This window comes from Oryzias latipes, chromosome 2, assembly GCF_002234675.1.
Source record: "Oryzias latipes chromosome 2, ASM223467v1".
In the NCBI taxonomy this organism is placed as follows: Eukaryota; Metazoa; Chordata; class Actinopteri; order Beloniformes; family Adrianichthyidae; genus Oryzias; species Oryzias latipes.
The window spans coordinates 9,840,108-9,856,296 of NC_019860.2; the positions used below are offsets into that span (position 1 = coordinate 9,840,108).

Genomic DNA, 16,189 nt, shown 5'->3' on the forward strand with positions numbered 1-16,189 from the left:
GAATACCTTTCAGTCTCCTGCTGCTGAAATTCTCCCATGATTCAGTGCTGTTTGTAGAAGAGCTGTGCGAAAAGAAGAAATTGACTTTTTCTGCTGCTTGTGCCAGAACATCAGTGGCATTCAAGTGTTCAGTAGCTCCAGAATCTGGAAGGAAAAGACATGCAGACAAACTGATACTTCTTTCACTTTCGGCTTTTCCCATCAGGGGTCACCACGGCGAAACAACCTCTCTTTCGAGGAGGAGTCGAATAGATAACTTGGCAATGTTTTACGCCGGATGCCCTTCCTGACGCAACCCTCTCAATTTATCTGGGCTTGGGACTGGCACAGAAGCAGAGAAGGGAATAGGGAGCAGCTGTGATTCGAACCCTGGTTTCACGGACGGAAGGTACCGCAAACCAGCATGAGTTAAACTGCCTCCATGCAGACAAACTGATACAGAATAGTTAAAAAAGAATGTTATTGGGAACTCAGACAAAATGTAGTAAATAATGTTCTCTGCTGGTTGAGGGTTTATCTTCTAAAACTATATTCTTTTACACATCGTGAGGGAATGTCCTTTGTTTTGCTTTACTTTTATGGATTGTTACTTTCTTATTGTTATGGCCGGCGTGCAGAGGTATAGTGGTCAAACTCCCATAGGAAGATTGCAGATTCGGTTCCCTGTCTGCCCGCCCATTTGTCGAAGTTTCTCTTGGTAAGACACTGAACCCGACATTGCTCCAGGTGGTCATAGGTTGTTGCCAGTGTTTGGCAGCAGAGACGTATCCATAAGTATGAATGGGATTGTGACCATTTTGGGCCTACAAAGAAGGTGGTAAACTGCTATGAAAGGAGTTTCCATTTACCATTAATTTGAACTAAAATGTATTCATCAATGTGAGTTTGTGATTGGACCAATCAACGACTGAGTGAATCACTGATTAGAACATTTCTGTATTAGACATGTGTGTGTGGGTCAGGGAAAAACACAATCAGGAGTTGGATCCTGTTTCCGTCTCTATAACAGGAAAAGATATTTTAACCCAGAACTTTGGCTCACAATCTTCTGATTATCAATGAAATCTTTTAGTAGGCTTGATTTCTGTTCTCCAGAAACTCTCATTGACAAACACACAGAGTTTATTCAGGAAACTCCAACATGGTCATGTGACAATAATGTTTATAGTATAGACCCGGTCAAACGCCGTGGTCACATGACTCATACAGACGGAGCCATACGTTTGTCAGTTGCTGGAAAACAGTGTATACTAAATTAGTTTGACCTGTGTGTTACATGACATGTGATTCATAAAATGTATTGAAATTATGTAAGAATGTTTTCTGAGGATCATCAATAAGAACTCCATTTTGTTTATTGTTTTAAAAAAATTGCACTTGATCTGATAAGAGCCGGATCATGACAACAATGCAAAAGTATTACACAAGTTTGCTTCGTCCCACTTCTTTTCAAACAATATAACCAAACTTGATTTTAGTTTATAATTAGTATAACTAAAATACTCAAATCTCTTGTGACCTATGTGTGTATTGTATGCATTGCAGTAAAAGTTCCATTTGTGATTGAGTAATTTCACTGTAAAAATGATCACATAATCCTCTTAAATTTGTGTAAAATTGTTTCATTTAATCAATGCATTACTTTATTTCTGATATTAAGTCAAATATATCAGTGTGAATTCTTGTAATGTCTTTCAGTTAATGCTTAAAATAAACCAATCAAATCAAATGAAGACTGTATTAGAGTTGTCAATCAAAAGACCACCCCCCAATTTTCATCTCAAATGTTAACCTAATTCAGTACACAGTGTTTGACTATGTTGTAAAGCTTTGTCATTTTATGCAAATAGAGACTGATATGAATTTGTAACAAGCCTCCAAGTGAACACCTGATCAGCTGACCAGACTCCAGTTAACCCTTGTGCTATCCTAGGCGCTTTAACATTGGGAATTGGGTCATCTGGACCCCACCAGACAGTGCGCTGAACCTTTTTTTCCAATGATTTCTGATTCTTACTAGTGTCCATGGATTACATGAAATCCTCTTTACCTTTATCCACGTTTTTGTGTCTGTGTGATACGGTGTTGATGGGGTATGGATGGGGGAGGTGGATAAAGACAGTTCTGTTTCCAGGCAAGCAGAGCTGGATTTCTCTAAAAAAATGTCATCAGTTTCACTTGTTCATCACATGAAGACCTTTGCTTCTGTTCATCTTGTAAAACATCCCATAACAATATATTATTGAAAAAATTGTGTATTCTTGTTGAAAAAAGTGGTTTGACTCTAACCTTTTTGGGTCACACTTTTTCCTCTATTTATGGTAGTGGAACTTTAAAACAGTATCATTTTGCTGGTTGTTGGTTTGGACCACAAACAAAGCTTTATAGTAATTTATTTATCAAGAAAAGTTTGTCCTGCAATTTTCAGTATTTAAGTGTAAATCAAATTGTTGGGGGGAAAATAACACTTTTTACAACATCTCCAGACAGTAAAATCTTCTTTCTCTTTCGGCTTTTCCCATCAGGGGTCGCCACAGCGAATCATCCTTTTCCACCTCACTCTATCATGAACATCTTCTACCCTAACGTTAGCCAACTTCATGTCCTCTGTTAAGACATCCATGTATCTCCTCTTTGGCCGTCCTCTTGCCCTCCTGCCAGGCAGCTCCATCTCCAACATCCTTCTACCAATATATCCACTATCCCTCCTCTGAACATGTCCAAACCATCTCAGTCTGGCTTCTCTGACTTTGTCGCTAACACAGGCAACGTGAGCCGTCCCTCTGATGTACTCGTTCCTTATCCTGTCTAACCTGGTCACTCCTAAGGAGAACCTCAACATCTTCATCTCCGCTACCTCCATCTCAGCCTCTTGTCTCTGTCTCACTGCTACCGTCTCTAACCCATAGAGCAGAGCTGGTCTCACCACTGTCTTGTACACCTTTCCTTTGAGTCTTGCTGGCACTCTTCTGTCACACAACACTCCTGACACTTTCCTCCAACCGCTCCAACCTGCCTGCACTCGCCTCTTCACCTCTTTTCCACAATCCCCATAACACTGAACTGTTGACCCCAAGTACTTAAACTCCTGCACCTTCTTCACCTCAGCCCCCTGTAACCTAACGCTTCTACCTTGATCCCTCTCGTTCAGACACATGTATTCTGTCTTACTACGACTGACCTTCATACCTCTTCTTTCCAGAGCAAACCTCCACCTCTCTAGCTGTTCCTCCACCTGCTCTCTACTCTCACTGCAAATTACAATGTCATCCGCAAACATCATTGTCCAGGGAGATTCCTGTCTTACCTCGTCTGTCAGCCTGTCCATCAGCATAGCAAACAAAAAAGGACTCAAAGCTGATCCTTGGTGTAGTCCCACCACCACCTTGAACTCCTCTGTCTGACCTACAGCACATCTCACCACCGTCATACTTCTCACATACATGTCCTGAACTACTCTGACATACTTTTCTGCCACTCCAGACGTATGTATATTTAAAATATTTCTCTGCATATTCCTCACCTAATGTATCCAACACTATCTGAAACGAACTGAGACCACCTCCAAACTTGGAACCAAGAGCGGTTCCTGATCCCGGATCAGGGTCTGGTGTATTCAGACTGACAATTTGTTCTGGATTATCGGGGGGAAAAAATTCTGATTTACTTTAACCCTTGTGCTATCCTATGGGGTCGAGATGACCCCACCCTTACATTGACATGTTATTCCTACCATGACAAAGGTGGATAAAGGTGGAAAGATTTCCTGTAATCCATGGACACAGGTTCACAAATCATTGAAGAAAAAAGGTTCAGCCCACTGTCTAGTGGGTCTAGATGACCCAACTCCCAATGGTAAAGTGCCTAGGATAGCACAAGGGTTAAAAATATAGTAAGGCTGCACAGTGGCGCAGTGGTTGGCGCTCTTGCCTCACATCAAGATAGGCTCAGGCAGCTCATGACCCAGAAAGCGAATAAATGGATTTGAAAAGGAAAAAATTTAGCAAAACTTTAGATAACTATGCAGCAAGTAAAAACATTTGAAGTTCAAATCTTGCATATTTATCTTGTCAAAATGCTAAATGGCAAAAAAAAAAAGAAAACTGGAGGTGCTGAATGAACTTTAGCAACCTCTACTGATTTAAAACGAAATTTCATTTAAAATCCTTGAAAAAAAAAATCAGATATTTGGGTTTATTTGTTTTGCTATTACGATCAAAAGTATTTCTATAAATAGTCATATTCTTTTTAAATCTGTCAGCATTACCAGTGAAAAACAACACAAATTCCTTTACAGTTTCAGTTTTTCTTAAATTATATAACCTTTTTGGGTGTTTTTCTTTGACCCATAAGTATGGAGTCCTATACTGTTCATAATTAAATAAATAAATATTTAATTCAATAAATAAATATGACCTAATGCAAATACACAATCAACCAATAAATCTCTCATAAATATATAAAAAGATCATGAAATTGTGAAAAACCAGCACACTGATTTTAAATTAGCCATTGCATTATTCAATATATTTCATTTTGCTTTAAAAACATGTTCATTATTTTAAAACAGCATTTTAAAATATTCATTTTTAATCATGTTGAATTTTACTATAATTCTGTCTTTTTTCAGAAGCTCATATTTCAAAATCGAATGTTTTCCAAAGTAGCTTTGTTTTTATTTCATGTTGCTGTTTTTCACAATGGCGTATTTATTTCATGAAGAGCTTTTTCCGCAGAATGGGTCTTTCTGTCAATCAGTGAAAGTGGGCGGGATCTAAACGCTCATTGGCTGATCCATGGAAATCGACTCATATTCCTCGATACCCGCTCAGCGGTGTGCCAGTCAGAGAGATGACATATTTCAGCGATATCCGCAAGGCTTTGCTGACATTAGAGGATCAAATAGAGACAAACTATCTGTCTGCTGCAGAAGATGCAAACATCCACAACTCTTTTTTTGTAGTTTGAGGGTTTGTGTGGACCAAACCACAGAGGAGCTCCGGTCGTCAACATCTTTCACACTCCTCATTCTTACGCCATTCACTCACAGCTCACATCGTGACATATGTCGGCTCGCAGGAGGATCGACAGAGTGAGACCAGGCAGCTGTGCAAAGCGGGACAAGGCTGCTCGTGCCTCCTGAACCTTATGATATTTTTTCTATTTTCAATGAGACAATGATTATAATCAGGTCCTCTGGTTTTGTTTTTCCCTCTCAAGAAAAATGTTGAACCTTTCCTGCGATGACGTTTCTGACATCTTAACACTCTCCATGTACATTGTGCATCCATACATTGTTACTGAGATAAGCACAAGCAACCGCTCCATGTGGCTATAAGGCTAAAAACATTAGCTTGTTGCCCCTCCCACACGCGGCATGGTGCGTTCATGGAAACTCCAGTTCATAGAAGCTTAGTGGAACTCCAACAACCACTCAGCCTAACTTAGACCACTACTATACGTTCATGAGAAGATGAAAATTGCCAAACCGACCACAAAATCACCTGAATTATGCACACTCGCCCAAAGCCACTTTTATCCGCAAATTTAGAACCAAAACTGCCCAATTTCTTGTAACACTGTGGATGTGTTGAGGTGCATACTCCCCCTATTGAGGGGTGTGCATTGCGCCATCACGTTTGCTGAAGCATCTTCGATCGATATAGTCAGGGGAGTCAGGGTGCTGCTGCTCATGTCTGGGTAAAGGAGTAGCCAATCACAAAAGTGTCTCCGCCTTGTCAAGTTTGATTGACAGACAGACCCATTCTCCTGAAAAAGCTCTTCATGAAATAAATACGCCATTCTGAAAAACAGCAACATTAAATAAATACAAAGCTACTTTGGAAAATATTGATTTTGAAATCCGAGGTTCTGAAAAAAGACGTAAAATTATAATATATTCCACATGATTAAAATGAATATTTTTAAAATGCTGTTTTAAAATAATGAACATGTTTTTAAAGCAAAATGAAATATATTGAATAATACAATGGCTAATTTAAAATCAGTGTGCAGGTTTTTCACAATTTCATGATCTTTTTATATATTTATGAGAGATTTATTGGTTGATTGTGTATTTGCATGACGTCATATGTATTTATTGAATTAAATATTTATTTATTTAATTATGAACAGTATAGGACTCCATACATAAGATCCCAGATCCATAACTTCCTTAAAAGTAAATTTTGTGGACTAAAAACCAAATGGACTACGGAATACATTTGCGACATTTTTTGTGACACTGATATCATGGGATCTCTAAAAAAATTGTTAATTTTTTCCTTCCTTTGTTCTTAGAGTAGTTTTTCACAGTGCAGTTTGCACAGCATGCAGTCAGAGAGGAAGGGAGATGGACAGGTGATGTTTTCTAGATTAACATAGCAAAATATTTCTAAGCTGTCTTGTTAAATAATTGCTTTAACTACGAAAAATTTACTTTGGGGGCATCTTTGTCATTATACGAAAGCCTTTAAAAAGAGGTAAGAATTTGGGCAAGTTAAAAAAAAAGAAAGTTTTAACTGTTGGGAGCGTGAACATCCTAGCAACAGGAAGTACATCAGAAGGGTGCAAGATTATCAAATTAAACTGCTAATATAAATTTCATTTGTTTTAAAGCCAAAAGATAGCTCAAACTAAGGATAAACTGTTCATTTCTTCAACTATTCTTTGTGATGCTCACTTACATGGTTTTACACCTCATTGCAAATGACAGTAACTTATATTTATACTCTGCAGCAGCTGAAAATCAGTAAATACTACAAAGGAATTAGTCTGTCCTCAACATAGCATTTATATTATTGTGTCTACTGTACATGCCAAACAAAATGTATTTGAGTTTTTCTTTACTGTTATCCTAGGTTTTGAGGGGTGAACCCTCTCCTCCCACCTCTTTCATCAAACTTTAGCTCCACCCACCAACATGCATTCATTTGCAGCTGTGGGGCAACAGAAATATTTCTTTTGTTTTCACATTAGAGGAGCGTCCATCAACTTGACAGGCTGCATTTAGAGCAAAGAACACTCTTTTGCACTGGAGTACAGGTAGTTAGCATAAACGTTGTCATGCACAGAGATTTATTTCTCTGTTGCTTTAGCATGAATTCAGACTGGCCGCGTAACCCTTGTGCTATCCAAGGCACTTTAGCATTGGGAGTTGGGTCATCTAGACCCACTAGACAGTGCGGTGAACCTTTTTTCTTCAATGTGATCTTCACTGGTGTCCATGGATTACATGAAATCCTTTTTACCGTAATCCACATTTGTCATGGTAGGGAGAACACGTCAATGTAAGGGTGGGGTCATTTTGAACCCACAAGATAGCACAAGGGTCCAGAACAAATTTTCAGTCTGAATACACCAAAGCAGACTCAAATCCAGTATCAGGAACCGCTCTTGGTTCCACGTTTGGAGGTGGTCTCTGTTCATTCCTAATCGTTCTGAGGTTCTGAGGTTTGGTTCACTCTAAAAATTGTTTTTTAAAATCTAAATAGGCTCTGTGCTCAGAGCGGAACAACTGGACCAAATGGCCAGTGTAGCCAGTTAATACAGGATGTAAACATAGTAGGAAGGTATAGACCGATGAGCCGCTGACAAACCATGTGATACACAACAATTCATTGGTCAGATGAATGCAGGCTTAATAAAACAACTTTTAACATGATACACATTGTTTCTCAACAATCTATATGTCATGAACACTTATCAGTGTCCCTTCATAGCTGTCACCGCATACAAAAGTGTCAAGTAAAAAGTCTACCTGACCTTGATACAAACTTTCAAAATTGGACGGCGATTGGTGCAATCCTTGTCGGGAACAAGGATTGCACCGACAAGGATTGCAAGGCGCAGGACCTCCAGTATTCTTTCCCTTGTTGCTTTGCCCTGCACTCGTAATTCCTGGCCAATGAATGAAGAGATCTTTAGTTATATGGTTTTGTTTACAAACGTTGGTTCGAAACAGAAATGTCCGCTTTACGGCAGCCGTGAGAAAAAAACAAAGTTCAGGTCTTGATCTAAACCAAATTAAGTAGACTCGGTCCAGACCAATGGATTTTTCCATTCCGAAAACACCCTAAAATATTAAAACAGCAAACAATTACATTATTGACACTTTTGGATTAAAATAATTTCCAAACAATCAGTGTTTATTTAGTTTTTCTCCACCACAGCAACTTTTTTAAGCAAGAAAACAGAATGGATTTGACTTGATTTGATTCTATGAAAATTAGGCTATAAAGAAAACATCACCAGCTGCTGCTGACAAAAACATCATCAAAAGAAAATGCTTTGAAGTGTTCCTCCTTTGTAGTTTTTTTCATCTTTTCTGGTCGGGGGTTGCTCATCCTGCAAAATAACAAAAAGAAAGTTTTTTTAAGGACTCATCAGACCTAAACTAAAGGTTTCCACACTTTTCTGTGCCAGTTGCCATAATACAGTAATAATCTCTTTATTTAGGCCCCACCTACTTTAAGCAAATGGGTGGAGCTTAGAGAACAACCCATGTTTGAATGAAAAACCATAGCTTACCAATTTTCTTTTAGTGTCCCCCTCGTCCGTGACCATGGCCATGACCATGGCCATGTCCACGGCCACGCCCGTGACCATGTCCATGCTTGTGGCCATGTTTTCCATTATGGTCACCACCTTCCCTGTCTCCTTCATCGTCACTCTCTCGACGGCGAGGGCTGTGGTCGCGATCGCGACTGCCGCTACGTCGGCGTCGAGGGCTGTGCTTGCGATCACTGTCCTTCTTCTGTCTTTCCTTTTCCTCCTCCCTGTGGTGTCCATCTTCGCGGCGGTCCCTCTCATGACCACCATCGTGATGATGGGCTTTCCCATCATCACGGTTGCGGTCATCATCATGATGGGCTTTCCCATCGCCTGCATGGCCTCCTTCAGGTTTGTGGTCTTCATGAGACTTCTTGTCTCCATCATCATGATGGGGTTTCCCATCGCCCGCATGGCCTCCTTCAGGTTTGTGGCCTTCATGAGACTTCTTGTCTCCAGGTTTGGGACTTAGGTCATAACCTGAAGGGTGGTGGTCTACAGAAGAAACAATTTAGGAGATTGACGGCAAATCTTTATTTTTTTGCAGTTGAGTATGTGTGACAGTTGCGTTGAAGGTGTGTCTCACCTGAGCTAGAACTGAACATGTCTGTTGATGGCTTCTTCTGCATAAAGGAAAATAAGGCGTTAGCCGGAGACAGTTCGGTTAAACCAGTTTGATCAGCCACAATGATTATAGGCTTGGTACACTTTTACTCTCAGATTGAACAGTTAAAAACATGGATTTTAGCATTTGTTTCAGTTTGTTTTAGTTTTTCTTGAAGACTTGCTTTTATTGTATGCTTAGTCCTATAGACACGACATTTTTTCAGTTTACCTCCCTTTTTTGGAAAAACGGGGGCAAAACTGTGTCTGATGGCAGATTTTCTTTTGTTCAAGTTTTTTTAAAAACAATTCTGAGTCGTCAGACTTTGTTTGAAAAGACACTGATCTTAAATGCTTTTGTCTCCTTCAAATCAAAAAAATGTGTATGTCTTTTGATTACCTCTTTCAAAATAAAAGACCACCAGGCGTTGGCCAGAGACAATTCAGGCAAACCAGTTTGGTCAGGCACAATTATTGTGGGCTAAAAAGCTTTGTACACTTTTTCATATTTAGATTAAACAGCCAAAAACAAAAATTTTACATCATTATTTTTAGCTTTTGTCTGAGGTTTTGTTTTTATTTAAAAATGATTGTATTTTTTTTAAATATGGTCCAAAAAAGCATGCAATTTTTCCACTTCTAATTTTGCATTTGAATTTAGACTCAAAAAACACATTTGACTCTTTTTTTTTCTTCTTACTTTCAAACATTCCACTTGTTACTCATAATTAAGAACCGTCAGATTTCTATTCAAAATAGGTCAAACGTGGCAAAAGCCTTTCATTCAAAAAATAATTCACTGTAAAAATATGGTGAAGACAACACAGCGTACTTACACGACCCAAGCAGCAGCTAGCCGACTATCAACTGTCAGCCTGGACGACGTCACTATGATTAATATACTCTGCCTGACTGAACCACATTCCTGTCTCCGCGCTTTTGCGTCACAGAAGACATGACTGGCAATAATCTGACATACTCAAGTTTAACCCTTGTGCTATCCTAGGCACTTTTCCATTTGGAGTTGGGTCATCTAGACCCACTAGACAGTGCTCTGAACCTTTTTTCTTCGATGATTTGTGATCTTCACTGGTGTCCATGGATTACAAGAAATCTTTCCACCTTTATCCACCTTTGTCATGGTAGGGAGAACACGTCAATGTAAGGGTGGGGTCATCTAAGATAGCACAAGGGTTATGAGAGTTTTTCTCCTTTTCTGACTTCTGAAAAAATAAAAAGACTTTTTAATAAGATTGAAGCAATCTCTAGATAAAAAAAAGGACATAAATGTTTGTGCGTGAGCATTCCAAGAGTTTCCTGGGCATAATGCAATGTGGGTGGACTGCTGTAAAAGAAACCTTAATTAAGAGTGTCTCCAGACGGCCTGACTCCTGCTTAACTTTGTCACAAAAATGGTAATTCTTGATTCATTTGCACAGAAACTTAAACACCGAAACCCAATTCAGCAACAAATGACAGAGTAGACCTGATTCTCTTGAAGAGATAATAAATATAAATCCACTCCCTTTTTTTTAATTCAACCCCGGTCTCTTGTCTTTAGACGGCTCTCCTTTCGCATTGATCACTGATCTGCTGCTTTAATGACAATAATAGGAATCCAAAAGGTGACCACTCACCAGGAGACAGGATGTCTGGAGATAAAGTGTAGTAATTCTGCTCTGTTGAATTTCTCCTCCTGTGCAACGCTCCGCCCATCATGTCGAACGGGTCAGGAGTGGCCCTTCAGGGGCGCGTTGGATCGCTTGTCGATCTGCCGGCTTCACAAGAGAAAGACGTCTACAGGGGTTTGATTTTTGTGTGTCAACCGACTACAAAGTCTTAAGGCGGGATCTGCAATAAGCCGCCCGCGTCTCCGTCTGCAACAAACCAGAAGTGAACCTGCAACCTCCGAAATACCTGCCCGCAGCCTACCCAGTGGCAGAGCTACTTTAAAACATGTTATATGGATGTTGAAGGCCAGTCCAAATGAAATGTTCAAAAACATACATTTCAAACAGTTTAATTGTAAGTAAGTAAATTAATTTCACAGACAGAAGTCACAAGGTGCTTAACAGGTTAGAATATATATATATATATACATAAGAACAAACATAAAAGACAAAAAATATGTTATTGTTACTGTTATTAATAATAAAACTGACATGCGTTTACCAATACTTAAAGCAGCTTGTATTGATGATTTCTTGATCCTTGTCTATAATGATACTTATACCAACCCAAAAGTTGAGAGAATGGGGGAGGGGGTCCTCCCCCAGAGTATCTGCCGCCTGCAACTGAGCAAACATAGATCTACAAGTTAGAAATGAACCTGAAACCAGCAAGAAACAAACCTGCAACCAAACAGGTAATGTCTTGCAATCAGCCAAGAGCTAGACTGCAACCAATCGGTAATTAACCTGCAACTAACCAGAAATCAACCAGCAACTAAACGTATATTAGTCTTCAGTTTCCTGTTAATCCTAGAACACTTTCACTTTAAAAAGCTTCACCTCACTTTTGCTGGGTAACTTTAACCGATATAATGTACCCAACAAAAGGTACTTGTCATGAAAAAACTAGATCAAAACATGACAGCACATGATCTATTAGAACTTTTTTTATTTATTTTTTCAACTGTGGTATATGAAACAAAATAAAAAGGAAAAACATAGGAAGTTCCTCAAAACACGCCCAAAAATCACAGAAAAGTGAGGAATTTGAGAACAAAAAAATTCCCAAAAAGTAATAAAATGATACTAGAAACTTGGTCTCCTGGGACATGTGAGACCTGCCTGGTAAAGATGCAGACTCCTTCACACACGATATTTTGAAATTCATGGAAATAGTTTTGCAAGGGTTAAGTAACTTGCTATTGATCAGTAATTAATCTGCAAGCAACAGTTTTTATTAAGCAAAAAATGAACCTGCAACTTCACAGAAATGAGTCTGAAACTAACAAGAAATTTAACAGAAATTAGCCTGCAATTAACCCAGACGTGATCTGCAACCAATTAGTAATTAACCCATAACTAACCAGAAATCTACCTGCAAGACTAAATAGATAGTAGTTTGAAATCAGCCTTAAAGTAACTTGTAACCAACCAGCAATTAACCTGCAAGCCAAAAACAATTTAAAGAGAATTAACTAAAACGTAACCTGCACCCAACCAGAAATCAACCTGCAACCAAAAAACAGTTAGTAGAGAAATAATAATAAAAACCTGCAGCCAACTGCAACCAACCAGAAATCAACCTTTAATCAAAGAGAAATTAGCCTGTAATTAACCAGGAAGTAATCTGCAATCTAACCTGCAACTAACCGGAAATCAACCTGCAACTAAATAGTCATCATTCTGCAATCACCAAGAAGGTAAACTACAAACCAATTGGTAATTTACCTGCAATCAAATAAAATTTATTCTTCAATTTACCAGAAATCAACTTGCAACCGGACAGGAGTTAACCAGGATGTAACCTGTAACCAACCAGAAATCCCCTTGCAACCTGTAAGAAATTAACGTTCCATCATTTTGTAATCAACCACAGACTTACATGTAACCAAACAAACATTAGGTCGCAAATAACCAGTATATAATCTAAAATCTATCAGTATTTAACCAACAATAAACCACAAATTAAACTCTAACTCTTCAAAGCTGAACCTTCAATAAATTGGTACATCAGTCTGCGACAAACCAGAAGTCAACGTGAAGCAGACTAAATGCAACTGACTGAAAATGAACCTATAATCATTACGTAACTAGCTTGCAACTCAATCTGAAATCAATCTGCCATTGAACGCTATTAAACATACAACCTCCAAGAAATTAACATGCAGCAAACATGACCTCATCCTGCAACAAGCAACTTCCAATAAGTTATGAATTCATTTGCATCTATTTATCATATCACCTTGCTGCAAATCAAACACTAACCTGTAACCAGTCGGAATGTAATTTTTGTTCATATTAAAGGGTTTTTGGACAACCTTGTCACTACCGGACTTGCCTACTTCATTAGTTTGAAAGTTGTTGCGTAACTGTCCCATTACAACACTTTTTAGCCCCTCCGGGCGTTGGCTCACTGACACAGTAATTGCTTTAGAGGCAGGAGTGTGTGCCTCCTTTTGTGTTGAAGCAAATTCATTCAAAGGTGAGGCCTCATTTTTCACATTTGTGCAGGGTTAACTATCGGACATCAAACAGCAGCTGATGACCCCATCGCTTCTTCAAGACTCGCAGGAAGCTGCAACTCACCAAAAATCCACCACCAAGTGCCAAACAAGGATCAACGTCCAGTCGGCCAGCCTATTATCAACATGTGTGCTAGCTTAAATGTCCGTTTGCAAGCATTAAACCAAGCACATGAGGTCCTAATATCTAGAAACAACTAATATAAATATTTCCAACTGGATTTGATCCTGAAAATAACCAAACACCAACACGTAACCGCTTGAAGTTCACTTAGCAACCAACTAATGGATACCAAATACCGACCAACCAATGACAGACTTACAACCAAACAATTATCAACTTAAAACAACCATAAAACTAGCCTTTGAACAACCTAAATGGAACTATTGTTGGCTGATAATTAATAAACTATCCAATTATTAACTTGCAAGTACCCAGAGAGCAAAGTTCCTTAACTGGGGTTTGGGCCAGCGAGACCCCCGCCTCCGAACGCCACCTGAAACACACTGGCTCTTTTTTAAGCTCTTCTGCAGGAGGTGGGCCAATGGGAGAGTGGTCCCACGTCATCTTTTTGGGGCTGGACCCGACTGGGGACCTATGAGAAGTGCCATGGCCGCAGGGCACTCGTGCGCTGTAGCCCCAAAGCCAACCCTGGCTTCAGAGCTGGGCTCCAGTGAATCCAGGTAACATAACATACTCTTTGTGTTTGGGACTCAGAAAGGGGGTTCTGAACCGCTTTTTGTTTGGCTCTTCACCGAAGACCTGTCAGCCATGGGAGACCCTGCCAGAGATCTCCTGGCTCCTGGAATCAGTCGCAGTCTGAAACCCTTCCACCACGTTAAGGTTGTGTCCCACTGGACGGAGGCCCCAAAGGGAAGAGACTGCGTCTCTGGACTGGCCAGCAAACGCATCAGTGCCCCCCCCCCCCCCCCCCCCCCCCCCCAGGGCACCTGGAGAAAATGGCTGGGATGAGAGAAGTCCAGGCAGCTTTGATTAGACAGCTGGAATGAGCGGAAAAAGATGTATGTATGACCAGACAGCCTTCTGCAGCTAACAAAGTGAAAAACTGCAACTAGTAAACTATGAACCAAAGGGACATTAGCATGAAAATGACCTGTAACCAACCAGAAGTCAACCTGCAACCAACAAACTCAAACAGAAACCAACTTAAACAACCACATATCACCTTAAAACCAGCCATTGGACAACCTAAAATCTACTATTACTGGCTGCTAATTGACCAACTTTTTGCCTTCAACCACCCAAATAATAGAAACCAACTTGATGGAAAAATTCAACCAGTAAACTCTGCTCCTGAAATCAACCAGATATGCCAACATGAGTGTCACTAAGGGCAAGAAAGTCAAGAAAAGGAAGAGAAAGATCCCAAGGAGCCGATGTCATCGCAGGAATTGCCATCGTAATAAAATATGCAACAACAACTGTGGGAAGCAAATGTGGACCCCAGATAGTAAACAGGACTTCAATCCTTCCTTTTTTGTATTTTAATTTTGTGGTTTTGTATTTGTCCTCTTGTCCACCCCTTTGGATTCCCACATCTTCAGATGAGCCGTAAACAAGTTTAAAAACATTTTCAAGCCCCGGAGGGTCGAGCCCGACATGAAAACATGCCGCCTCTCTGCATTTACTGCGTGTTCTCGGAGAAAACTCTCCTTACTTTTAATTAAATTGACCTTTTTTGCACAAATATTTACCCCGGGTCAGTATAATTTCACATGCAACGACGGCAGAAGCGGTTTGCACCCTGCTACCTTTTCATGTTCCCACAGCAAAGTCGCATGGCGAATCTGCCACTAAGGAGGGTTCATTTTGGCGGGTTTGGACTCCTGATCACCATAAAAAGTGTTTTGTGTGAGATTTTGCTTCCAGGTTCAGTTTGAGGTCACAAACTTCCGCACATAAATGCTTCATTTAGTGTGATTTATGGCTCAAAGCCCCTAGAATCTCCTGGAAACTCGTTGGTTTCTTTGCTTGATTTTTTTTTCTTTTTTTTTTTTTCTCTACAGGTGTTTCTCCCGCCGCCAGCGTTTGACTCCTTGTTCACATTTTGACACCTTCAGCCCTTTAAGTGGATGGGCCGCTGACTCGCCGGTGGATTTATGAGCCTGAATGCGTGCCACGTTTGGTGTCGCTTTGCAGAGGAGATCAAAGGTGGAGCCTCATTTTTCGCATTCGCACGGCGTAAAACACAGGGATGAAAAATGCACGCTCCTCCTGGGAAAGTGGCACCAATATTTGCCTAAAGGTTTTAAGTGTTGTGGGGGGGTTTGTTAAAAAAAAAAAAAAAAAAACTAATCTAAAGCTTCTGAAACATTCAGGTTTTGCAGCATCCTGTGGATTTTTGACGCTTTTAAAAACTTGAAAGAAGCTATTTTTAAATGACAAAATTTTAAATAAAATGGAAATTAAGATATTAAGTTGCTATTTAAATGCCAGTTTATGTTAATCCAGTTTAAAAACTGATTGACATTTGTATATAAAACTGTTGTAAAGAAGCAGTTTTATCAAATTGAGCCAAATTGACGCAAAACTTTATTATCCTGAATCCTCAAGGAAAAACTGTTTTTTTGCTTCCAATGAAGACTTTTTTGAATTTTAAGAAGGAATTTTAGGAACACAGACCATGTCAAAAGTTAAAAAGGTGATTTACATATAAATAAAACTATTTTAAAGAAGTAGTTTTATCAAATTCAGCCAAATTTAAGCAAAACTTCATTGTCCTGAATCTTTATGGAACTAATATGTTTTTTCACATCTAAAAGAAAACATTTTCTCAATTATTGGGGAAAAAAATTCAATTTCAAGCTACATTTTTTCTGCAA

The 16,189-nt window shown here is 39.5% G+C and overlaps 1 protein-coding gene across 2 annotated transcripts; it reads right to left on the bottom strand.

The window, feature by feature from the left end:
• Positions 1 to 8,039: 8,039 nt before the first annotated feature.
• Positions 8,040 to 11,014, bottom strand: LOC101174083. Of its 2 annotated transcripts, none has more exons than XM_004066442.4 (4): positions 10,791 to 11,014; positions 9,137 to 9,173; positions 8,530 to 9,045; positions 8,040 to 8,346 (listed from the first exon to the last, which is right to left on the bottom strand). In XM_004066442.4, the coding sequence occupies exons 3-4, from the start codon at positions 8,989 to 8,991 to the stop codon at positions 8,275 to 8,277; spliced, it is 534 nt and encodes a 177-aa protein (XP_004066490.1). In that variant the 5' UTR covers positions 8,992 to 9,045; positions 9,137 to 9,173; positions 10,791 to 11,014; the 3' UTR covers positions 8,040 to 8,274. The 2 variants fall into 2 exon arrangements, with proteins under 2 accessions (XP_004066490.1, XP_004066491.1); XM_004066443.4 differs by lacking the exon at positions 10,791 to 11,014 and adding an exon at positions 9,990 to 10,057.
• Positions 11,015 to 16,189: the final 5,175 nt, after the last annotated feature.

Bases quoted from the DNA above. Each gene is read 5' to 3' on its own strand.
- LOC101174083 (XM_004066442.4), bottom strand. From the start codon at position 8,991: ATGAAGGCCACAAACCTGAAGGAGGCCATGCGGGCGATGGGAAACCCC. The intron at 8,347-8,529 runs GTAAGCTATGGT...GTTATTTTGCAG, and splicing joins GGGACACTAAAAGAAAATTG to GATGAGCAACCCCCGACCAG.